The sequence below is a fragment of the Salvelinus fontinalis genome, chromosome 6 (assembly GCF_029448725.1).
Source record: "Salvelinus fontinalis isolate EN_2023a chromosome 6, ASM2944872v1, whole genome shotgun sequence".
NCBI lineage: Eukaryota > Metazoa > Chordata > Actinopteri > Salmoniformes > Salmonidae > Salvelinus > Salvelinus fontinalis.
This window is the reverse complement of record NC_074670.1, coordinates 64,422,483-64,447,917: the sequence shown is the minus strand read 5'-3', so window position 1 is coordinate 64,447,917 and position 25,435 is coordinate 64,422,483. Positions and strand designations below refer to the sequence as shown.

General features: G+C 40.8%; 1 protein-coding gene across 2 annotated transcripts; it reads right to left on the bottom strand.

Moving 5' to 3' along the window:
- Positions 1 to 833: 833 nt before the first annotated feature.
- LOC129858296 (AP-1 complex-associated regulatory protein-like) lies at positions 834 to 13,766 on the bottom strand. Of its 2 annotated transcripts, XM_055927436.1 has the most exons (10): positions 13,298 to 13,762; positions 6,385 to 6,433; positions 6,251 to 6,277; positions 6,069 to 6,094; positions 5,857 to 5,953; positions 5,461 to 5,559; positions 4,108 to 4,166; positions 3,916 to 3,989; positions 3,586 to 3,708; positions 834 to 3,385 (listed from the first exon to the last, which is right to left on the bottom strand). In XM_055927436.1, the coding sequence occupies exons 1-10, from the start codon at positions 13,366 to 13,368 to the stop codon at positions 3,090 to 3,092; spliced, it is 921 nt and encodes a 306-aa protein (XP_055783411.1). In that variant the 5' UTR covers positions 13,369 to 13,762; the 3' UTR covers positions 834 to 3,089. The 2 variants fall into 2 exon arrangements, with proteins under 2 accessions (XP_055783411.1, XP_055783412.1); XM_055927437.1 differs by lacking the exon at positions 5,461 to 5,559 and having other exon boundaries at positions 13,298 to 13,766.
- Positions 13,767 to 25,435: the final 11,669 nt, after the last annotated feature.

The window sequence follows — 25,435 nt, the reverse complement described above, 5'->3', positions numbered from 1 at the left end:
TTTTAGGTGCCATTTAAAATAAAGAACAATCTCTCAAAGTAATGATCATTAACAGTTCAAGAAGGTAAAGCATTTACTGGGAGAGTACAGTACTTTTGTTATCCAGGAAAAGGAGGCTTTCAAAGTAATTCAGTAAAGCAGAGCTCTTATTGTCTGAGCTCTTCTCTCCTTTCATTTATCTCCAGCCAGCTCCCACAATCCTTTGAGGGAAACTAGGTTTTCAGGTGCAAGGCTTTGATTGTCTCTAGTCTGGCATTTGTCTTGATTTTCCTCACCTTCACATTTCCATGGTGGAGGTTAGGAAACAACATTTTGTCCGAGGCAAGGTGTTGCCACACTGGGTAAAACACACACACCATTTTATTTCATAATGTTCTGACTAGAAGATAGTGCTCAAAATTCCTTCCAGTTACAAGATTTGCTGGGGTACAGTATTTTGTCTGACATGTACAGTATCTGGTTGCCAAACAGTAATAAGTAATAGCTTCCTTCTAGCCACTTGGGACATTTTGTAGAGTGAGTAACTGGGATGTTGTTGATCCATGGACTACAGTTGTCTTTCAATAAACCATTGTAATTCAGGTTACTTAATATATATATATATATATCCACACTTAATCTCAAAGAATGCATGTAGCAATACTGCCACCTGCTGGAGATTTCACCACACATACGTTTTTCGTGTTCTGTATTACATTGCATCAGAAATTGATATTTAGATAATTTGGTAAAAGACAAACATGTAAATAAAAATAATAATTATACAATACACTAAAACTACACTGTTTATACAGCATTGTGCATTTTGCCACACTACCTTCAATTATCACAGATTAAGGTTTGTAGGATTTATTTTAGTTGCAATCAAATTTAACAAAAAATGTAATACAGTATTAACAGAATGGCACAGGTGTTGATACATTCTGTTTGCAATAGTATTCAAATAATTAAAGGCTCATGACTATAGGTGTAATCCTAACCTGTGAACAATGAAACAAAAATCCGACAAAGATATCAATGAGAGTTGTGTCTAATCTGTGTAAAACATGCTTGGATCTCAAATTAGGATTTAGTCCTTTATCAGCAGCTTAATTGAAAAGGGTAAATTGTCATAATCTGTGCTATGACTCAGAAGTAGCCAAATAGAACTGGCTAACTTCAGAAATCCCTTTACATTATTGTCAGTAACAAATATATTTCTAAAGAGTGGAATGATATGAATGAAGCACACGGCAGTATAATCCATCCTTGTGATTGCACCCGTAATGTACGGTGTCCAACCCTTATCACCATGCTAACTTACGTAAAAATAGGACAGTATCCTTGGAAAACACTACAAACACATACTATAAACCAGTCATTGATTGGATCCACCAGTTCCCGTAAATCAAACAGTGCATAGATAGGAATTGTATTGCAGCTTATCTCCAATTATTACAGTCTGAACCCTTTCTGTGTACAAAATATTGTGAATTGAGTTTGATGCCAGACAAATAGGAGGAGGTCCGATTTGGAGTTGGGCCAATGGTGCAGCTGTGGTAATTCTTCACTCCAATTATGATAACACTTTAATTGCTAAAAATCAAATGGCTTGTGTTTCTAGGGTGGTAAAGCTATAGGCAGTACAAACAAAGGATTCCCTCTCAATACGGTGAAACAACCTAAATGGTGGAGCTTTGGATTCCCCAGGTACAGTAGGGCTGAACTACGGGGGAAAATCGCTGTTGTCACAATCATCACAACAATTGCAAAATCAAGGTGAGACAGTATTCTGTACAATAAAGCAAAAGCCTCTAAAGTAGGCACATCATCTCCACATTGTAAGGGTGTAGTGAGAGCGTCTCCTTTTGCAGTGAGGGAAGACAAAAACTAATTTACTAGTGCGCACACAAAGAAATGATATATACACCTATTGGTCCAACTCTAGAAACCTCTTAGAGCATACTGTAGTCCCCAAACAGTTCCTCGTTATTCCTAGCCATGTCTTCACATCAACCATTTCAATAAAATCAAACCATGTCCAATTCCAGTGATCAGGGTTACATTCTTAAAAGGTCTTGAAAAATGGCCGATTGTGCTAAAACAGAAAATAAAGGCGAGCTTGAAGAGTTGGAGCCCAAGTTGTACGCTATTGGCAGTGCCATTGGAAGGAGCAGTACTGGAGACAACAGATGCTCGTTTATCCATGTTCTCTTGTAATCAGCTGGTCTTGAGCGTAAAATAAACAATTCACGAGCTACTCACCATGACAAATCAATCCTAAACTTTTATTTAAAAGAATAAAAAGTCTGACGCTGTAAGATTTAAATGTGTACATAGGTGTAAGGAATTCTACATGTGATGTAGCCAACCTTCTCTGTATATAATACTAATAAAAATGTTGGGCACACAAACCTGTCCATAACTTGAGCAGCATTTGACTAACAAACACATGTAGTTTCAAACTAACAAATAAAATGTAGTACTGTGCGTCCATGATGAGTCACTTGTTAATTGGAACTGAGAGGATAAACAAAATAGCAAATCTTAGGACTTGCATTTTTCCAATTAAAAACACATTGAGTGTACAGACAAGTTGCTACATGATATACTCCACTCCATTAGGGGTTCTCTACATGTTTCATACCAGACAACTGGCAAGCTATGATCCTTGGAGAACCACTTTGATTAAAATATTCACTTGTTAACGGACAAAATCCTCATCAGCTAACTATCCTATGAACTGGTCAACAATTGATGAAAGTTTTATTTCCTAGTGATTCAGGCACTGATAGAAGGTTGTTGTTGCTTTTATTGTACGTGTCCCGATGTTGTTTTCAGTTCATTCTAACTGTGAAAACACTATAGCCCTCTCACAAATAAAAACACTATCACACCAAACTAGATCTGGAAATTGCACTTGATTCAATGATGCACTGGATGACATGAAAACATTGCTTAATTAACACAAGAGAAGATTGTCAAATCAAAACTGGTCCACCAGCCAATGAGGACAAACAAACATATTTGAAGTTGATGAGGTGTATAATCAAACATTCACAATGTGGTCTAACATTAGGATTTGACTCTGGTCCCCCAGGCGATGGTGACTATCTCTTCTCAGTCTCCGGTGCAGTTATCTCTACCGGTGGTGTTACCTCAGATGGGGTGTGCATATCCATGACAGGGTTGACAAAGCACTCGTATTCAGAGTCCTCTGCATTGTCCTCAGCATTATCCTCTCCATGAGCGCTCACAAAGTCGTTCTCCCACTCCAGGGCGTTGGAGTCCTCAGAGGCGGAGGCCGTACCACTGGTCGTCTGCTTCTCACCCGGCCGGAGTGCTGCCCGGAGTATGTCCTCCTCGGTTTTAGACCTCTCCCACGCTGGGACCACCTGGTTCATCCCTGAAGACAAGGACAATTTGATACGTCTAGTTAAACATCACATGGTCATTCAAGTGGTGGTTTTGAGAGGATTGAATTCAACAATTACTGTTGTTGTTCAATGAAACTGCACAGTATGTTCAGGGAATGTATTTTTTGACATGTGACAAAACATCCAAGGGGACAACAAAAAGACAATAGGTAATTACACAAGCCCCCACCTTCCTCGTCCTCCCACTCCAGGTCCAGTGAGGTTCCGTCATCGTTGGTGGAGCGGGTCTTGGTGTTGATGTCCCAGCTGCTCTCCGTGTTGGGAGTGATCACATTAGTCTCAGAGGACAGCCCTGATTACACAAACACTGGCTTATCAAATCACAGATGGTTTCAGAGCAAGAAGTCTCAATGAGGCATGACGATTAACTTTCAGGGATACAGAAAGTGTTTTATCTTAACATAGAATGTTGGTAGGCACAATTTGAGAGGAACCGTTTCAAACACGGAATATAATATATAGGCTACAGAAAATGGTTGTGCTGAAATAGCGGACTCACTGCTACTCCTGAAGGCTTCTGACATGACTTTCACATTCTGTAGGTAAACATCAAAGTCTTCACCTGAGCCATGCCTAGAACAGAGTCCAACCAGTGGAGGAGAAACAGTCAACAACTCAATTTCATGGTCATACCATCACTGACACACATGGACCATGAGGTAGCCATTTTTTACTTGGTTGATATACTCACTTTCTTGGATGGGCTGCGCCACCTTGGACTTCTGTCTTGCTTTTTTTCCGTTGTGCAAGCTGTTGTTTTGAAAAATAATTATACCTCAGAAAAACACTTGGTCGAAAATGTAAATAATGATCACTTGAAGATTTGTTAGTTACATGCTGCCATTACCGGCTGTGTTAAAATTAAGGTGGCAGATAGGCAAACAGATGAAAAAAATAGAATTAACCAAGGGAAAAACTGTGGAATGAATACTAAAAAAGCACAGCATTGAGAAACAACTCACATATCAAAAGAACGGAAATTAATGGATGCATAGACTAATTTGAGGTTAAGAAATGAAGTGTAGACAAATGCCTTTCCCTTTTTGTGTGAATTAACTGAGGCAAATCACTACTTCAAAAGGACACTTGCCTGGGGGTACGATTTACAAATTCATATTGAGAGACATACCATAGACTACAGTTCTTTAGATTGACAAAGGATTGACCACCAATTTGTGATATTATGTACTTGAAGTGGTTATAAAGACTAGTGTTTTCACGATACCAGAATTATGGCTTCTATCCCGATAGCAGGTTTAGTATCACGATACTCGATACCAAAACGATACCACACCAAAAAAAGAAAAGAAAGTGGGGAGGACTGTGCTCACAAATTTTTGAAATAGAAAAACTAAATTGGATGTTCTAAGTCCATAACAATGCTTAAACCACATTAGGGGACTAGTTTTGAAGTCTGGTAAAATTCTAAGACGTTTAGATTTGAATGTCGTTACCCTTTAATTTAAGTGCTCATGCAGTTGGCATGGTTGTTTGGTTAGGTTGTTTGGTTAGCGGTGTTTCTGTAGCTCACGTGATAGAGTTTGTAAAACAAGCGTCCACTGGATTGACGCAAATAATCATGATTCTGCCAGGTAGGCATTAACGTTTAATTTAGAAAGGTTTTTGGGAAAGCCTTTCCATCTACACAAAGACGCTCATTATTAGTATCACTAATGGCTACACACGCACCGCACATATGGCTACCACACACAGACGGGCATTCTCATTGCCTCTTCAGAAAGCGCCAGGGAATACAAATCACTGATGCGTTCTGTTCAGGTCTTATGTTAAACTTTGGCTAATTAAATCATTTAATAAATGCAATACATTTAGTTGATTTCCAAACGTGAGACACATAGAACGACCAACCGAACAATTCTAGAACCGAACTGTTTGAAATGTTGTAATATGGAAAAAGTACAGACGTTTTGGTGTACTGTGCAACACTAATCAAAAGAAGCAGGGGTAGAGCCAAGGAAAAGGTGGGTGAGGCGGAACAAGGTAGTGAAGGGACAACAGGCGTACTCAATAATGGCCGCCTCACCTCCTTTAGCTTTCGCTCGCGTGCCAGCCTGGCGGCCTCACGCTGGGCAGCATTTCTAGCCTCCTCTTCTAGCCTTAACTTCTCCTCTTGTGCTAATAACTGAGCAGAAATTACAAAACAAAGAACAAAGTTGAGAACAGAAAACCAAAATTGCAAAATAATTCTGAAAAGCAAATAAATAAATAAAATCTACCAAAATTAAAATATACGGCTGCTATGAGCATGTAGGCTAAGCATAACCTTATCTTAAATACTTTATCTTGCTACATGAAAGGCAGTACAAAGTTCATAAACGAGGAAGTGTAATGACCTTTGAATTGAACCTTCCATTATATGAAAGCAAAATATATATTTTTCTCCAGCCCTTTCAGAGGCACGGTTCTTGTGTAAGCCTACCTCTGCTTGCAACTTCTCGTCTATCAAGGTCTGCTGATCGGAAATTGCAGCATACCGGTGCTCTTTGAGGTGGATGATCTCATCTTCACTGATAGGCCTGGTATCAAAATGAAACAAACATTACCTCAAGCTCATCTTGGTTCAAGCCCTGATTAACATTATTCTTCTGATATGCATTCGTCTGTCCCCCCCAAAAAGTTTCAAAGACGTACCTGGGACAGCTTTGTGGGCTCTCTGCCTGAAATTAAAATAAGACAATTTAAATACCAAAAGTGGGCAAAGAATCATACAGAACAGGCCCACAGTCATCGTGTCTTCTGTGTATCATCAGCCAATGGCACACTTTCGGATTGTCTCAATCTAACAAATATGGTCTACATGTTCACACACTTACCTCATCACTCTCAACAAGGTTTTCAAACTGTGGGAAAACAGAATTGCACTGTAAGGACATCATGTTTTTCCAACCAAGTGATGCATGATGAAACATGACATAGGCCTACTTCCAGAAAAATGTAAGTATCATACCTCTATTGTGTAATGTTCCCCAGTTGTACTGCTTCTAAAGTATTTTGACCTGTATGGACAGACATGTGACAATATTGACATCCATTTAGGATGCTTTCGGTCACTGCCATGTCATAGCTAGTTCTTTCAACAGAAGAGACGGGCAATTGATGCTGAGACTCAGATTGTTATAAAATAGTTTCTGTAGTTATCTTATGTTTCTTAGCATTCCTGAAACATTAATTTGTTGAATTATAATTTGATCTGAGATATGAAGCCATTTGTTTGCATGCAAATTGGCCATTTTAATTAATAGGACTAATATAATCTTCAATAAATATAGTACCGTACATCCGATTTGGACCATAATTCTTCCTAACATTGACTAGACATGAGGAATCCAATATAATTATCAGAGCCAACCACAATCCCACCCCGGACAACCAGTATACAGTATTTATTTTTATTTTATTTTACCGTTATTTTACCAGGTAAGTTGACTGAGAACACGTTCTCATTTGCAGCAACGACCTGGGGAATAGTTACAGGGGAGAGGAGGGGGATGAATGAGCCAATTGTAAACTATAAAGTATCCATTCTGTCTGACGAGTACAAGTAGTATGGAGCTGCTGCTTGGAGTATCGCGTCTTCATCCTATGTAATTTATTCCTTGTGAATCTGGTGTTTTTTTTCCATGTTCAGAGAAATTAGCCATTGAAGTGATGGCAATGATTCTCTGATCCACCTCTACGCAGACGACACTATTCTGTATACTTCTGGCCCTTCTTTTGACACTGTGTTAACAACCCTCCAGGCGAGCTTCAATGCCATACAACTCTCCTTCCGTGGCCTCCAACTGCTCTTAAATACAAGTAAAACCAAATGCATGCTCTTCAACCGATCGCTGCCTGCTCCTGCCCGCCTGTCCAACATCACTACTTTGGACGGCTCTGACTTAGAATATGTGGACAACTACAAATACCTAGGTGTCTGGTTAGACTGTAAACTCTCCTTCCAGACCCACATCAAACATCTCCAATCCAAAGTCAAATCTAGAATTGGCTTCCTATTCCGCAACAAAGCATCCTTTACTCATGCTGCCAAACATACCCATGTAAAACTGACCATCCTACCAATCCTCGACTTCGGTGATGTCATTTACAAAATAGCCTCCAAAACCCTACTCAATAAATTGGATGCAGTCTATCACAGTGCCATCCGTTTTGTCACCAAAGCCCCATATACTACCCACCACTGCGACCTGTACACTCTCGTTGGCTGGCCCTCGCTTCATACTCGTCGCCAAACCCACTGGTTCCAGGTCATCTACAAGACCCTGCTAGGTAAAGTCCCCCCTTATCTCAGCTCGCTGGTCACCATAGCAGCACCTACCTGTAGCACGCGCTCCAGCAGGTATATCTCTCTAGTCACCCCCAAAACCAATTCTTCCTTTGGACGCCTCTCCTTCCAGTTCTCTGCTGCCAATGACTGGAACGAACTACAAAAATCTCTGAAACTGGAAACACCTATCTCCCTCACTAGCTTTAAGCACCAGCTGTCAGAGCAGCTCATAGATTACTGCACCTGTACATAACCCATCTACAATTTAGCCCAAACAACTACCTCTTTACCTACTGTATTTATTTATTAATTTATTTTGCTCCTTTGCACCCCATTATTTCTGTCTCTACTTTGCACTTTCTTCCAATGCAAACCAACCATTCCAGTGTTTTTTTTTTTTTTTTTTAGTTTTTTTTTTACTTGCTGTGTTGTACTCACTTCGCCTCCATGGCCTTTTTATATTTTTATTTATTTATACATATATCTGTTTGCCTTCACCTCCCTTATCTCACCTCACTTGCTCACATTGTATATAGACTTATTTTTTTTTATTTTTTTCACTGTATTATTGACTATATGTTTGTTTTTACTCCATGTGTAACTATGTGTTGTTGTATGTGTCGAACTGCTTTGCTTTATCTTGGCCAGGTCGCAATTGTAAATGAGAACGTGTTCTCAATTTGCCTACCTGGTTAAATAAAGGTTAAATAAAAAATAAATTAAAAAAAAGTCGCTTGCATTATTTACCATACATTGTTGAAGTACCACGTTCTGCCCACTAGATGCCGCTGTTACCACTACTGTCACCACACCCTTTAATCAATTTTGCTGGTCTCTTGTGTTTATTAAATGGATCACATTTCTATCTTTGCAACTTTTGGTAGAAATCCCCCAAAAATTGCCCATGATGAAAAAAAATTGTGGTCATCCTCACAATTCAAGCCAGTCCCCCAGGAAAGCAATTCCGTTTGTCCTTCTCTTAGGCTTAATTAGTGTCTAGGAAACAGACCCTCCGTGTGTGGTTTATTTCCATTAAGGTCTGGATTAGTTAGACCATTACTGGCAAACAAGCAAACCATTAGGATACAGCAGTTCTAATGGTTTCAATGTTATGGTCTCTAATGGTCTTCAATGTTAAAAGTCCCAAACACACATTGCATAGTGTTTTGTAATGGTATTGGGTTGGGCTGTGTTTAATGGTAAATGTCACTTATCCCATGTTATTGAAAAAAGACTGCCATGAATGGTTTATAATTGTATTATTTTATTAGGATTGTCATTTTAGTCACTAACCAATTTCTCCATCAATGTTCTGGGCTTGTAGGATGTCTAAATATCAGAATTGCATGATGGGGATAGCCCTCTCAGAGCTGCCATTTGTTGGACTATTCAAGGAGAGTTAGGTTGAAGCATTAGGTGGTTGAGAGAAGAACAAACAAATGCTTTCATTGAGGACTGGCTTGGCCACACAATTTATTTTCATCATGAGCAAAAGCTATTAGTTTTCTATACAAAGTTGCAAAGAAATGAGACCAGCGAAATGGATAAATGGGTGTTGGCACAAGCAGGAACAGTGGCATCTAGTTAAAGATTAGTTCATCTGTTCTAGTTTGAACGTGCAGCCTGGCACTAAGAACAGCGGGAAGCGTTTCCCTAGTCAGCTCCATTATTTGTGCAATGCCCCTTAGAAGTGTTGCTCTGTGCTACCAAGTGTGCCCCCCCCCCCCCCCAGGTCTGTCTTCTGTGCGCGGCTTTGCGGCCCATCCACGGGTGAAAACAGAGTTGGGTGCTGTGAAATCGGTGAGGGTAACCAGAAGTGGTCTTGTGATAATTGTTTGTGTTTCTGCTGGGCCGAGGGAGAAGGCGCTCCACGTTAAACGAATGGGGGCAAGAAATGTGAATTGTTTTGATCTCAAGAAAAGGGCGCCATTGAAAGGAGTGATAACTGGGGTAGCAGTAAATGTAAAAGTTGACCAATGATTCTTTGCCCAAGTGAAAGATTCCCGGTGTTTGCGACGCTCGTCATTTGGTGCAATGCAGACAAGGTGGTGTGAGTGGTGAAACAGAAGAGTGAATGTCTGTTCTTTTAAGTTTTGATGTTGAGCCATTGCCCGACAAAGTGATGTTAGGATATATAAGTTATCCTGTACGAGCTTTATGACGAATACCTTACGTTGTTACAGGTGTCAAGCTTATGGGCATGTGGCAGCAGTGTGTAGGAGGGAGGTTCCTAGGTGTGAGAAGTGTACAGAAGGGCATGAGACAAAGAAATGTGTAGTATTGGGGAAAGTAGTGGTATTTGTTAATTGTAGGTGTGCCCATGGGGCTGGGGATTAAAAATGTCCCGTGCGAGAGGGGCAGGTTTAGGTTTACAGGGCTAGTGTAGTGCAGAAGTTGTCATATGCTGAGGCAGTGAAGAAAGTAGAGGAAGGTGGGTCAAGGGGGAGGGATATTATGTTATGTGCTCTACAATGCTCTACTTTCCGGCTACCCGGATAAAGCAATAAATAAACTTCAGTTAGTGCTAAATACGGCTGCTAGAATCCTGACCAGAACCAAAACATTTGATCATATTACTCCAGTGCTAGCCTCCCTACACTGGCTTCCTGTTAAGGCAAGGGCTGATTTCAAGGTTTTACTGCTAACCTACAAAGCATTACATGGGCTTGCTCGTACCCATCTTTCCAATTTGTTCCTGCCGTACATACCTATACGTACGCTACGGTCACAAGACGCAGGCCTCCTAATTGTCCCTAGAATTTCTAAGCAAACAGCTGGAGGCAGGGCTTTCTCCTATAGAGCTCCATTTTTATGGAATGGTCTGCCTACCCATGTGAGAGACGCAGACTCGGTCTCAACCTTTAAGTCTTTACTGAAGACTCATCTCTTCAGTAGGTCATATGATTGAGTGTAGTCTGGCTCAGGAGTGTGAAGGTGAACAGAAAGGCTCTGGAGCAACGAACCGCCCTTGCTGTCTCTGCCTGGCCGGTTCCCCTCTCTCCACTGGGATTATCTGCCTCTAACCCTATTACAGGGGCTGAGTCACTGGCTTACTGGTGCTCTTCCATGCCGTCCCTAGGAGTGGTGCGTCACTTGAGTGGGTTGAGTCACTGACTTGATCTTCCTGTCTGGGTTGGCACCCCCCCGGGTTGTGCCGTGGCGGAGATCTTTGTGGGCTATACTCGGCCTTGTCTCAGGATGGTAAGTTGGTGGTTGAAGATATCCCTCTAGTGGTGTGAGGGCTGTGCTTTGGCAAAGTGGGTGGAGTTATATCCTGCCTGTTTGGCCCTGTCCGGGGGTATCATCGGATGGGGCCACAGTGTCTCCTGACCCCTCCTGTCTCAGCCCCCAGTATTTATGCTGCAGTAGTTTGTGTCGAGGGGCTAGGGTCAGTCTGTTATATCTGGAGTACTTCTCCTGTCTTATCTGGCGTCCTGTGTGAATTTAAGTATGCTCTCTCTAATTCTCTCTCTCGGAAGACCTGAGCCCTAGAACCATGCCTCAGGACTACCTGGCATGATGACTCCTTGCTGTCCCCAGTCCACCTGGCCGTGCTGCTGCTCCAGCTTCAACTGTTCTGCCTGCGGCTATGGAACCCTGACCTGTTCACCGGACGTGCTACCTGTCCCAGACCTGCTGTTTTCAACTCTCAAGAGACAGCAAGAGCGGTAGAGATACTCTTAATGATCGGCTATGAAAAGCCAACTGACAATTACACCTGAGGTGCTGACTTGTTGCACCCTCGACAACTACTGTGATTATTATTATTTGACCATGCTGGTCATTTATGAACATTTGAACATCTTGGCCATGTGTTATAATCTCCACCCGGCACAGCCAGAAGAGGACTGGCCACCCCTCCTAGCCTGGTTCCTCTCTAGGTTTCTTCCTAGGTTGTTTTTCCTAGCCACCGTGCTTTTACACCTGCATTGCTTGCTGTTTGGGGTTTTAGGCTGGGTTTCTGTACAGCACTTTGAGATATTAGCTGATGTAAGAAGGGCTATATAAATACATTTGATTTATGTGATATTATGTTTCAGTAAGATTGCATTTTTAGCATGCATAGCAATGGTTATCAACTGTACCGCAGGGATGGAACGTAAGTCACAGAAAATTGAGGTTGTGGTGGCAGCTGCAGAGGCACAGTATTTGGTTGTGCAAGACTTTACATCAGAAGAGTTACAGGGTGTGTTAAGTGGTGATGTTCCATCCTTTCAGGTTGTTGGCATGAGGTTGGACTAAATAGATTTAAATAGTGGAGTAGGGTGGTGTTATTTTTGTATACATTTTTTTGTTAGTGTAGTGTTAGGGTATTTGTTTATTTATATTTTTTTCAAGCAAAGTATAAGGGAGTTGTACTCCAGTCTAGTAGGTGGCTGTAATGCAACATTTATTGGATGCCATCCGCCCTTAAACCTCATCGAAGAAACATTTATACTGGTTTTTGGAGTGGGGGGGGGGGGGGGGTCCGTGGGTGACTTGACCATTTTATTGGTTCCTCATGTCTTACTCAATGGTAGGAAGAAGTTTGGTCCAAACTGGATGTTGGGTACTATGTGTTGAATATTTTGTGAACCCTATCAATAAAAAAAAAAAGTCACATCTGCGTACAATCAATTAGCTTAATTTCTCAATGATCAAATTATATTTCAACAAAATAATGTTTCATGAATGCTAATATCGTTTTCTTACCAACAGAAATAATTTCTTTACAATCTTAGATGGTGGGTGTCATGGCTTGCTGAAATGACACGGAATGGTGGTTAGTGCAGTCATGCTGTTACAACTTTTGCATCTGCATTGTTCAAATAAATGTGTTTTTGTCAAATGTTCAGTGGAAATTGCGAAGTTGTCCTTGTGCATAGAGTTGTATGGTTTGTTTAGCTTTGCAACCATTGGTTTTTGTTTGGCATACATTTTAATGTGAACAATCTGAGTCTCAGCATAATTCTTTCCATGGAATTGCTCAGATACAGCCTGGCATCACAACTGTAACGTTATAGGCCTAACTGATATCAATAACATCAAGCCTACAGTTTATAACCTACTCAGAAATGTCATTTTCCTTTAAGGAAGCTGGATGCAATGAGTCTGTCAACAAAATGTTTTTCCATATTAGTCAATTGTAATTGAATACAGCATAAAATGCACCATGCATTTAGAAAGCCGTGTGTCAGTGTATGGCAAAACCCACATGAAGGGGTGGTGTGAGGAACGCTTCAGCTTGCTGCGGGAAAACCAACGTTATTTGACATGCGACTCTGGCTCGTAGCTATAATTCCGCTTTCAGAACTACGAACTCGGAAAAATACGAGGTCAAATTATAACGTCAGTGATCTTATTGTCGTGAAGTCAGTTCCCGAGTTGGAATTCCGAGATGCATGACCGTCCAGATCGATTTTTTTCCCAGTCGGATCGCGGTTGAGTTCCCAGTTATTTTAAACACAATTCGAAACTCAGAGATTTCCGAGTTCCCAGTTGTTTTGAACGCGGCATAAGCCTTGACACCGTGGATCTTTTTACGCTGATACTATATACTTGTGCCTAGCTAACCTTTGCTAGCCAACGTTGGTTTAAAGGGCGTATCACTTACCCGCCTCCTCGTTGTATAATGTTTGCTTCTCTTCTGAAGATTCCAGAACAATAAGCCCAACAGTTTCCCATCGCATTCTGTCAAGATATACCTTCCTTGGGTTGGGTGATAACAAGCTACTGGCGTACTGGATATTTTCACAAATTAATGGATAGCTAGCACAGGTGTACGCTCTTCGACCCGTCGCCGTTAGACACAGGTATTAGCCAGTAGCTAGCTCATACAATTACAGGGTGACATGACAGCTAATGAGCGATCAAAGTATGGACTTTAAAGACGCATTGTATATTTATATGTACAGACGCTTGTTGCAACATCAATATTCATCAGGAAAAAATGTGGCTAGATGGCGACAGCTGTGGCTTTCAGAATTCTCATTCAATATTTCCTCTTCCTCGCACGTGACTCATGTTTACTAAGCTACGGAGACTCATCTGGCTCAAACGACGTGGACATGCATCAGGTGCAAAAACACAATAGTCATCATCTTCTTCGATGAGGTTTAACGGCGGTTGACATCCAAAACATGTTGCATTACCCCCACTTACTAGACTGGAGAACAACTCCCTTATACTTTGCTTGAAAACATAAATAAACAAATACCCTACCATCTAACACAACACTCACATCAAATAATAAAAAAGAACACCACCGTACTCCACTATTTCAATCGATTTAGTCCTTCCTCAGGCCAACAACCTGAAAGGATGGGACACCAAGACTTAACACACCCTGTGACTCTTCTGATGTCAAGTCTCGCACACCCAAATACCTCTCTGCAACTGCCACCACAACCTCAATGTTCCACGACTTACGTTCCATCCCTGCAGTACAGTTGATAACCAGTGCTAGAAATGCTAAAAATGTAATCTTACTGAAACATAACATGACTTGTTGGCCTATCCCTCTGTAGTGGTACATGTCTACTAGTCACACCACTCCTCTCAGGATCCCTCACCCTTGACCCATCTTCCTCTACTTCCTTCACTGCCTCAGCATATGACAACTTCTGCACTACTCTAACCCTGGAAACCTCAACCTGCCTCTCTCACACAGGACATTTCTGATCCCCAGCCCCATGGGCACACTTACAATTAACACATACCACTACTTTCCCAAATACTACACATTCCTTTGTCTCATGCCCTTCTGCACACTTCTCACACCCAGGAACCTCCCTCCTACACACTGCTGCCACAGACTCATCAAAACTCAAAATAACAGACAATGACTCTTCTGTTTCACTACTTACGCCCACCCTGTCTGCGTCGCACCAAACGACAATCATCAGAAACACTGGGAATCTTCCGCTTCAGTTGGTCAACTTTTACATTTACTGCTACCCCAGTAATCACTCCTTTCAGTGGTGTCCTTTCTTGAGAGCAAAACAATTCACATTTCTTTCCCCCATTCCTTGAATGCGGAGTGCCTTCTCCCTCGGACCAGCAGAAACACAAACAATTATCACAAGACCACTTCTGGTTACCCTCACCGATTCCACAGCACCCAACTGTTTTCACCCACACTGAAACCACAAATGGATCAGCCAAAAGGCAAGGGTCCACTTTTTCCAAAAACTTCACTTCTACAATCACAGACTCATCTTCATCCTGACCCTTCTTGGGCTCCAAGAACGTCACTACACCTACCACCTCCGATACGTCGCCCTCATTCACTTAAATTTCTCCTCAAGGTGATATGTAGATCAGTCAGTCAGCAGTCGCCTGCACAAGCCTCTTGTTTCAAGAAATCAACAACTTTTGGGGGGCTTATTACTTATTTATTTTTTTCACATTAGAGGCATATATTTTGTACAACATTAAAGTAGCCCACATGTATTTTATAAAAGTGTTTGCTCCATTGACAAATGGCTCCCTCTGCGTAATTTTTGCAGGTTGCGTAGAATGGCATTCTTACCTAAAACTATGGATTTCAACACTCAATAACTACGTTTCCATGAATGTGTCCAATTATTTTTTGTCGACATTTTATTATTATTATTATTTTTTTTTTTGAGGGGGTGGATCAGCTTAATATTGCGGAAAGAATGTTGCTTCCAATGTAATTGTCTGCATCATTTCCAATCCCCCATATTTTTGGGGGTAAATATATTTATCCATTCACGTATGCTTACATATACACATATATACATACACATACCTACATAGACATACATACTTTGTTTTAAAGAGTATACCTTTATTATTATTCCCTGCAAACCCTACCACCGATCCCCCAATTGGAGTAAACTGATAAACATTTCTGTTTTTTCCTTCAATTTATACATCTTATACACATTTTACAGACACAGTCTACTTTATAATAGTTCTCTCTTGTTTGTTCTTAGTCCTTCCTCTATTTCTGTTGTCCATCCAGTTTGATTTCCACTTGTAACTGTGCTATTTCACAATAGCTCCGCACCTATACACATTTCACAGATCCCGTATGCCCTACATTGTTTATCTTGTTATTAGTCCCATCCTTCAGCTCCACTCAACCTTTCCCATCTATCTTCCAACATCATCCATTTCGGATTTTTATTTGCCATATATTTTTCAACTGTGCTGTGATGCTTCACAAAAGATTTGAAACTTCCTATTCTCATAGCTTCCACAGATTGTAAATTAAAAATATTTTTTTTTGCTAAAATAATTATTATATTATTGATTGATTGACTATGGCTTTTCAAATCCCCCAGTATTGCTATCTGTAGCGTTAGTTCTACGCAAATGTTGCAATTCTTCAACCATTCCTGGACCTGTGACCAAAAACGAGCTACATGCGGACAATACCAAAATAAATGGTCTAATGACTCTGCCTCCTCACAGCAGAATCTACAGAGCTGAGAAGATTGTATCCCCCATATATATAACATTCTATTAGTTGCAAGAATTTTGTACAATAATTTAAATTGAAAAATTCGAAGTTTTGAATCCGGCGTTGTTTTGCGTATCAATTCATAAACCATGTGCCATGGAATGGGTACATCGAAAATCTCTTCCCAACTATTTTGCAATTTATATGGCACAGCTGTAAGTTTTTTGGTCCTTAAATGAAATTGGTATATGTTTTTATTTATCACACTTTTCTTTAACCATTTATGTTCTTTAATATAAGGCCGACATACAAGTTCCTTACTTTTATCCCCTTCCACCTGCCTCTTCCATTTTTGTGGTAATGCTGCAATTAATTGGTTGTAATTTTGGGTAGAGCAGACATTTCCATATGTCTGTGTTAGCTGCATGTGTGACATTACTCCACCAGTCCTATTTATGATATCATTCACAAAAATTATACCTTTTTTAAACATTTCTTCGATAAATACAGTTTTTTTATCAATTACTATATTTGAATTTAACCACAAGATTTGTTGTACTATTTGTTCCGTCCTTTCAGGTGGATTAAACTGAAATTGCAACCAACTTTCTAAGGCTTATTTAAAAAATAAAGATATTTTGGAGATTATTTCCTTTTCAAGCAACCGAAAGTGAGCAGGTGTAATCTGAATAAAGGGAAAAAGGCCCTTCTTGAACATAGGATGAGACATTCGTACCAATCTACTAGAGAACCAGTTTGGATTTAAGTATAACTTTTGTATGACTGATGCCTTTAGTGAGAGGTCTAATGCTTTAATATTTAATAATTTCTGTCCTCCGAATTCATATTCGTTATATAAATAGGCCCTTTTAATTTTATCTGGCTTGCCGTTCCAAATAAAATTGAATATTTTTTGTTCATATAATTTAAAAAGCAGGTCACTAGGTGTAGGCAAAACCATAAGCAAATAGGTAAACTGTGATATGATTAAAGAGTTAATCAGGGTGATTTTCCCACAAATAGACAGGTATTTTCCTTTCCATGGTAGCAAGATCTTATCTATTTTTGCTAACTTTCTATAAAAATTTATTGGAGTGAGATCATTTCTTTCTTTTGGGATTTGTATACCGAGTATGTCCACATCACCGTCAGACCATTTAATTGGTAAACTACATGGCAATGTAAAATGTGTATTTTTTAGTGATCCAATACGTAATATGGTACATTTATCATAATTTGGTTTTAATCCTGAGAGGATAGCAAATGTATCTAGATCCTCTAAGAGGCCGTGGAGAGATTCTAGTTGTGGTTTTAAAAGAAAACATGAATCATCAGCGTACAATGACACCTTAGTTTTTAGGCCCTGGATTTCTAATCCCTTAATATTAATGTTTGATCTAATTTTAACAGCTAACATTTCGATGGCAATAATAAATAGATATGCCGATAGTGGACAACCTTGTTTTACTCCTCTAGATAGTTTAAAACTTTCTGAGATGTAGCCATTATTTACTATTTTACACCTAGGGTTACTATACATAATTTTTACCCATTTTATAAGAGATTCTCCAAAATTGAAATATTCTAGGCATTTATATATAAACTCCAGTCGTACTTTATCAAAAGCCTTTTCAAAATCAGCTATGAAAACCAGGCCTGGTGTCCCCGATATTTCATAGTGTTCTATTGTTTCCAGTACTTGCCTTATATTATCTCCAATGTATCGTCCATGTAAAAAACCTGTCTGATTAGGATGTATCGCCAGCAGCATACCACCTTGCATACCACTACTGGCTTGCTTCTGAAGCTAAGCAGGGTTGGTCCTGGTCAGGCCCTGGATGGGAGACCAGATGCTGTTGGAGGGCCAGTAGGAGGCACTCTTTCCTCTGGTCTAAAAAAAATATCCCAATTCCCCAGGGCAGTGATTGGGGACACTGCCCTGTGTAGGGTGCCGTCTTTCGGATGGGACGTTAAACGGGTGTCCTGACTCTCTGAGGTCATTAAAGATCCCATGGCACTTATCGTAAGAGTAGGGGTGTTAACCCTGGTGTCCTGGCTAAATTCCCAATCTGGCCCTCAAACCATCATGGTCACCTAATAATCCCCAGTTTACAATTGGCTCATTCATCCCCCTCCTCTCCCGTGTAACTATTCCCCAGGTCAACTTACCTGGTAAAATAAAAAAATAAAAAAAAATAATATCTGACAAAACTTTTTTCATTCTATGCGCCAAGCATTTTGCTAGGAGTTTTGCATCACAACACTGAAGTGTAAGAGGTCTCCAATTTTTTAAATGGACTGGATCTTTATATATACCACTTGGGTCCTGTTTCAGTAATAATGATATCACACCTTCCTGTTGCGTGTCTGATAATCTATCATTTATATAGGAGTGGTTAAACCAAGCTAATAATGGTCCTTTGAGTATATAAAAAAAAAAATTGTATACTTCCACTGGTATGCCATCCAGTCCTGGAGTTTTCCCATCCTTAAAGGCCCCAATTGCATCATGTAGTTCCTCCTCTGTAATTAGGATTTCACATGAGTCTTTCTGTACAGATGTTAATTTTACATTATTATTAGGGAAAAAATCCATACAATTAGTTTCAGTTAGTGGAGATGGAGGAGCCTGAAACGAAAACATATTCTTAAAGTACTTTACTTCCTCTTTCAAAATATCATTTGGTGAATCATGCGTGACTCCATCATTTGTAACAAGTTTTAATACGTTTTTTTTTGGTAGCATTTCTATATTGAAGATTGAAAAAGAATTTGGTGCATTTTTCCCCATATTCCATCCAGTTCGCTTTATTTTTATAATATATTACACTGGATCTTTCTTGAATAAGTTCCTCCATTTCTTTTTGTTTTTCCTCTAACTTATTCTGTGCCTCTATGGTACCGTTTTTATTGTTATCTAACTGTACTGTTAGTCTTTTGATCGAAATTGCTTTTGTTTTATAGATGAGTACTGAATTGCATGGCCTCTTAAGGCACACTTAAAAGTGTCCCATATAATATGGGGATCTGCTGTACCTATGTTATGTTTTTTGTCGACATTTAGAAATTTGCATAGAAAATAAGAGACAATTGCCTGCTACTGTGCGTTTCCATTGAACGGTCTTGTGTCAATAAAAACATTTAGCAAAAAACTAGTCGCAAATAAAAAATGAAGGGAGCAAACATACAATTTTTTGGATGAACATTTTGGGGAATGTGATTCTGTAAGTACAAAACGTTCCGCAACGTAGCAAATGTTCAAGCGAAGTGAGCGCACTCAGGTAGCCCGTGTGTGATTTTTAAATGGCGGTTGAGAACCAAAAAGGTGCATTGCCACTACCAACTGGACTGGAGTGTAAATACCTTACACTTTTTTGCGATACAAAAAAGGTACAAGAAAGAAAATTACCCTGCCAACCACCACATACCACTACTTTGACCCCTAAAACCTAGCGGTCAAACAGGGAAATTGTTCCAATCGTTTTTCCACCATTCATTTTTCACATAGGGGATTTTAGTAACACTGAATAAGGTCTGTTTCGTGTAGGTTTACCCTGGCATGACATTTTGATAACTGTGGAAATCTCTCTAGGACAAGGTAATTAACAATATATTCACCTGTATATACCCCCCCCCCCAAATGAAATGCCAATTAGCTGCTAATGTGGTTATAAAAAAATAACTACAAATGCCAGGAGCTGGACGAGACTGCCGAATCAAGGTGTAACAGTATAACTTTAAACCGTCCCCTCGCCCCGACACGGGCGCGAACCAGGGACCCTCTGCACACATCAACAACAGTCGCCCACGAAGCATCGTTACCCATCGCTCCACAAAGGCTGCGGCCCTTGCAGAGCAAGGTGCAACACTACTTCTAGGTTTCAGAGCAAGTGACGTAACTGATTGAAACGCTAGTAGCGCGTACCCGCTAACTAGCTAGCCATTTCACATCCGTTACAAAGGCAAAGGTAAGAATCTATGGATTAACTATCTTATGTTAGCTAAATGTAGTAATGATGGAATTGGCTACATTTCTTTAACATGGACAATTCTGTTAACTGTCTTGTGTAAGTTTTAAATTGACACAATCTGTTAGCAAAGGTCTCAGCTAGAGATGACATACAGGAGCTTGCAGGGTTTTGTCGTTTTGCATGATGCCTACTTTGATGCTAATTAGTATTTTCAAATCTGAGAGTAAACCGAGCCGAATATATTGATAAGTCCCTTGTCCGAGAGAGACTTACTGTACATGGTTATCAAAACATCACGCTAGGGTAAACCTACATGAAACACAGGCCTTGTTTTAAGTGTTTCTAAAATCCCCTATGGGAAAAATGAATGGTGGGGAAACGATTGGGACCATTTCCCTGTTTGACCGCTAGGTTTTATGGGTATTATGACACCTCCACTTTGGGGCTCTAGCTGCCTTTTCCATTACATGTTGGTTGCTATATATATATATATATATATATATATATATATATATATATATATATATATATATATATATATATATTAATCTTAATATATATATTAATCCGATTCTGCAACAAAACAGTGTACTCCAAACGCTGGGGCCTATTCATTACTGTTGCAAAACGTTTCTTAAAAAGCAGGGGAGGGACCTACCGTACCTGAATGTATCCAATAGAAACTCTTGTCTTGTTTGCTTCCGTTTGGTTCTTAAACGGTAAACTGTTTCCATAATGAATATACCAATGGAAACGTACCTAATGTAAACCTGCCTACTGACAATGCCTGGACTGCACGAGACAAACATATGTACACGGTAAGCAGTAAAGAATGTAAATATTTTAAAGTATCGAGCAATAGTTGGCTTCTGAAGTAGCAGCTTGAAAAATCAAGTTGATTTTAATTAAGAGTAGGTAGACCTATCTGTTCCCTGCAGTGCAGCAGTACGCATCTCACATGACCTTCCAAACCTTGTGTATGAGAAGCCAGGATTTCCTAGACTAGTGCTACGTTCATAACCAAGTGGTAAGGTGGTAATTAGCAGTTATGAAGTCGTAAATTAGTGTTGGGTGCATTCAACTAGTGTAACGGATGTGAAATGGCTAGCTAGTTAGCGGGTACGCGCTATTGGCATTTCAATCAGTTACGTCACTTGCTCTGAGACTTAAGTAGTGTTGCCCCTTGCTCTGCAAGGGCCGCGGCCTTTGTGGAGCGATGGGTAACGATGCTTCGTGGGCAACCGTTGTTGATGTGTGCAGACGTTCCCTGGTTCGCGCCCGTTTCGGGGCGAGGGGACGACGCAAAGTTATACTGTTACACTAGGAAATACCATCCAACATGGAGGTCATTAGAAGGCTTGTGATACTTTTTAATGAAAAAAGACATAAAACTATATTCAGATCTGCTTCAATTTCTAAATCAAAAGGAATTTGAACAGAAAACATTTCGTAACAACAACTTCTATTTTGTTTTTATCATTAACAACAACCGCTTAAGATACCGCCATGCTTGCTGTCTTTTTTGTTGACAAATTACGTCAGAGAGGTGGAAGTGGGAACTTGGAACCTGAGTTTAAAGGTCATGTTCCCCTGCTCAGATGTTACATGGTTGCGTGTCGTGCACCAGATTGCTATAACATGTGGTTAGCTTATACCTAAAATACCTATCTGGGCATTGTACGATCTTCCATTAGTCAAAGTCTGAGCAAGGCCTCGTGACCATTATGAACATAAGGATTTTGTGTAAAGCTTCCTATTGGTTGATTCTGATACTTCCGAAGTGGGAAACTCCCGTGTCATCTTTCTACAATAAGTTAGCAAGTCAAATGTTAAGAGTTTGTTAGTTCTGACAAGCACGTGAACGTGGAATGATAGGCGAGTTAACCAGTAGTAATTACGAGTTGGAGGGGCGTTCAAGTGGATTTTACAAATTTACGAGATGTTATGGATTTAGCATTAGTGCTGCAGTAATGAGGTGATATTCATCACACGTGTTAGTTTTTACATAGCCAAACAGTATTGAACAAATTCACAAGTGCATACACATTATCACCTCCAATACATATGGCTTGCAAACACTTGCAAGATATTACCTTATTGCAAAGACAATATTGCATGTTGTATTGTGGTTTCAGGTTTATTGAGGCAATTTTTCCTATTCCGTTATTGCACTAGGGACTAGGCATACAGCTGACAGATTCTGAAAAGGCCATAAAAGCATGCAGTTTATACTTCAGCCTACCAATCTAGAACTTTCTCTCGGACCATAAAACAGTGGAACATTATTAGGCCAAGTAGTCACAGAAAGGGGGCCAGTACTTTCTTTTTTTTCATAAACATCATGCAACTTCAATCGCCACAAGAGGGCGATAAGCACCTCCCTCTTGAGCAGAATGAGGACTTCTTTCATAATAACCAGTTCTCCTTATTAAAAACATAACTCACTAAGCCTTTCATCCCATCACCATGTGTGTTTACGGATATATTCAATCAATCCTCATCCCAGTCTGCTGTCCCTACATGCTTCAGGAGGGCCGCCATTGTTCCTGTTCCCAAGAAAGCTAAGGTAACTGAGCTAAATGACTACCGCCCCGTAGCACTCACTTCCGTCATCATGAAGTGCTTTGAGAGACTAGTCAAGGACCATATCACCTCCACCCTACCTGACACCCTAGACCCACTCCAATTTGCTTACCGCCCCAATAGGTCCACAGACGACGTAATCGCACTGCACACTGCCCTAACCCATCTAGACAAGAGGAATGCCTACGTGAGAATGCTGTTCATCGACTACAGTTCAGCATTTAACACCATAGTACCCTACAAACTCGTCATCAAGCTCGAGACCCTGGGTCTCGACCCTGTCCTGTGCCACTGGGTACTGGACTTCCTGACGGGCCGCCCCCAGTTGGTGAGGGTAGGTAATAACATCTCCACCTAGCAGATCCTCAACACTGGGGCCCCACAAGGGTGCGTTCTCAGCCCTCTCCTGTACTCCTTGTTCACCCATGACTGCGTGGCCATGCACGCCTCCAACTCAATCATCAAGTTTGCAGACGACACTACAGTGGTAGGCTTGATTACAAACAACGACGAGACGGCCTACAGGGAGGAGGTGAGGGCCCTCTGAGTGTGGTGTCAGTAAAATAACCTCACACTCAACGTCATCAAAACAAAGGAGATGATCGTGGACTTCAGGAAACAGCAGAGGGAGCACCCCCCTATCCACATCGACGGGTCAGTAGTGGAGAGGGTAGAAAGTTTTAAGTTCCTCGGCGTACACATCACGGACAAACTGAAATGGTCCAACCACCCAGACAGCGTGGTGAAGAAGGTGCAGCAGGGCCTCTTCAACCTCAGGAGGCTGAAGAAATTCGGCTTGTCACCAGAAACACTCACAAACTTTTACAGATGCACAATTGAGAGCATCCTGTCGGGCTGTATCACCGCCTTGTACGGCAATTGCTCCGCCCATAACCGTAAGGCTCTCCAGAGGGTAGTGAGGTCTGCACAACGCATCACCGGGGGCAAACTACCTGCCCTCCAGGACACCTACAACACCTGATGTTACAGGAAGGCCAAAGAGATCATCAAGGACAACAACCACCCGAGCCACTGCCTGTTCACCCCGCTATCATCCAGAAAGCAGCACAGGTGCATCAAATCAGGGACCAAGAGACTGAAAAGCAGCTTATATCTCAAGGCCATCAGACTAGGCTAAGGGACTAGGCTAGGGGGCAGTATTTTCAAGTCCGGATGGAAAGCGTGCTCAAAGTAAACTGCCTGCTACTCAGGCCCAGAAGCTAGGATATGCATATTATTAGTATATTTGGATGGAAATCACTCTGAAGTTTCTAAAACTGTTTGAATGATGTCTGTGAGTATAACGTAACTTATTTGGCAGGCAAAATATATATAACGACGGAATTAATAGAACAAAAGGACCATTTGTGATGTTTATGGGACATATTCGAGTGCCAACAGAAGAAGCTCTTCAAAGGTAAGGCATGAATTATATTGTTATTTCTGAGTTTTGTGTCGTGCCTGGCGGGATGAAATAGGATTGTCTGTGTTTGTTTGATGGGGTGCTGTCCTCAGATAATAGCATGGTTTGCTTTCGCCATAAAGCCTTTTTGAAATCTGACACCGTGGCTGGATTAACAAGAAGTCAAGCTTTAATTTGACATATTGCATGTGTATTTTAAAGAATATTAAATATTTACAATTCTGTAGTTTGAATTTGGCGCCCTGCACTTTCACTGGATGTTGGTCAGATGGGACGCTAGTGTCCCATCTAGCCTAGAGAGGTTTTAAACAGCCATCACTAACATTGAGTGGCTGCTGCCAACATACTGACTCAGCTCCAGCCACTTTAATAATGGAAAAATGTATGTAATAAATGTATCACTAGCCACTTTAAACAATGCCACTTCATATAATGTTTACATACCCTACATTACTCATCTCATATGTATATACTGTGCTCTATACCATCCACTGCATCTTGCCTATGCCGTTCTATACCATCCCTCATTCATATATATTTTTTATGTACATATTCTTATTCATTCCTTTACACTTGTGTGTGTATAAGGTAATTGTTGTGAAATTGTTAGGTTAGATTACTTGTTGGATATTACTGCATTGTCGGAACTAGAAGCACAAGCATTTCACTACACGCGCATTAACATCTGCTAACCATGTGTATGTGACAAATAAAATTTGATTTGATGTTTGACAGCAAATGAATGTCCTCGCTGGCACGCCTCCCTTGACACTATGCCGAGCCCTTAAGGTCAAGTGGATTCAAATCTGATAATCCGAGTTACTGCAACACTTTATTTCACAGGGAGCAAATCACATTTCACACTATGGAGCGTGCGACGCACCAGACTATGAGCCAGGTAGAGGTACTTCTTTATCCCCCCGTCCCCTCTTACCGTTCCACTACCGCTACTCAACCTCAACTGCACGTAGCACTACTATACAAACATAAACACACACACCTGCTCCAGACAGCAGGGTGACTAGGTTCTAAATGAAAAGTTGATTTTACCTGGAGACTGTGGCTATTGTTCCTTTGACTCATAGGCACTCACAGGTGGGCCTCACTGTAAGGTAGACAACCAGGTATCTGGCAGGAAGGATGGAAAGACATTCATGTGTCCATATTGGACAGGCACGTCATAAGCAATGGGGAAGATCTCAATTGCATACTCCTCACGTCCTCTCTCCTCGCCTCTCTCAAACCCTTTGGGTGAGAAAGCCGGAGGTCCCGCCCCTCTGACCTCCTCCAATGGATTTTGAGAAGGAGACAAGGAAAGAGGACATAAGGAGTATGCCATTGGGA

Coding starts and splice junctions, on each gene's coding strand:
- LOC129858296 (XM_055927436.1), bottom strand. CDS start 13,368: ATGGGAAACTGTTGGGCTTATTGTTCTGGAATCTTCAGAAGAGAAGCA. Junction 6,095..6,250: donor ACCTTGTTGAGAGTGATGAG/GTAAGTGTGTGA, acceptor TTTTAATTTCAG/GCAGAGAGCCCACAAAGCTG. Junction 3,990..4,107: donor GGCGCAGCCCATCCAAGAAA/GTGAGTATATCA, acceptor ACTCTGTTCTAG/GCATGGCTCAGGTGAAGACT.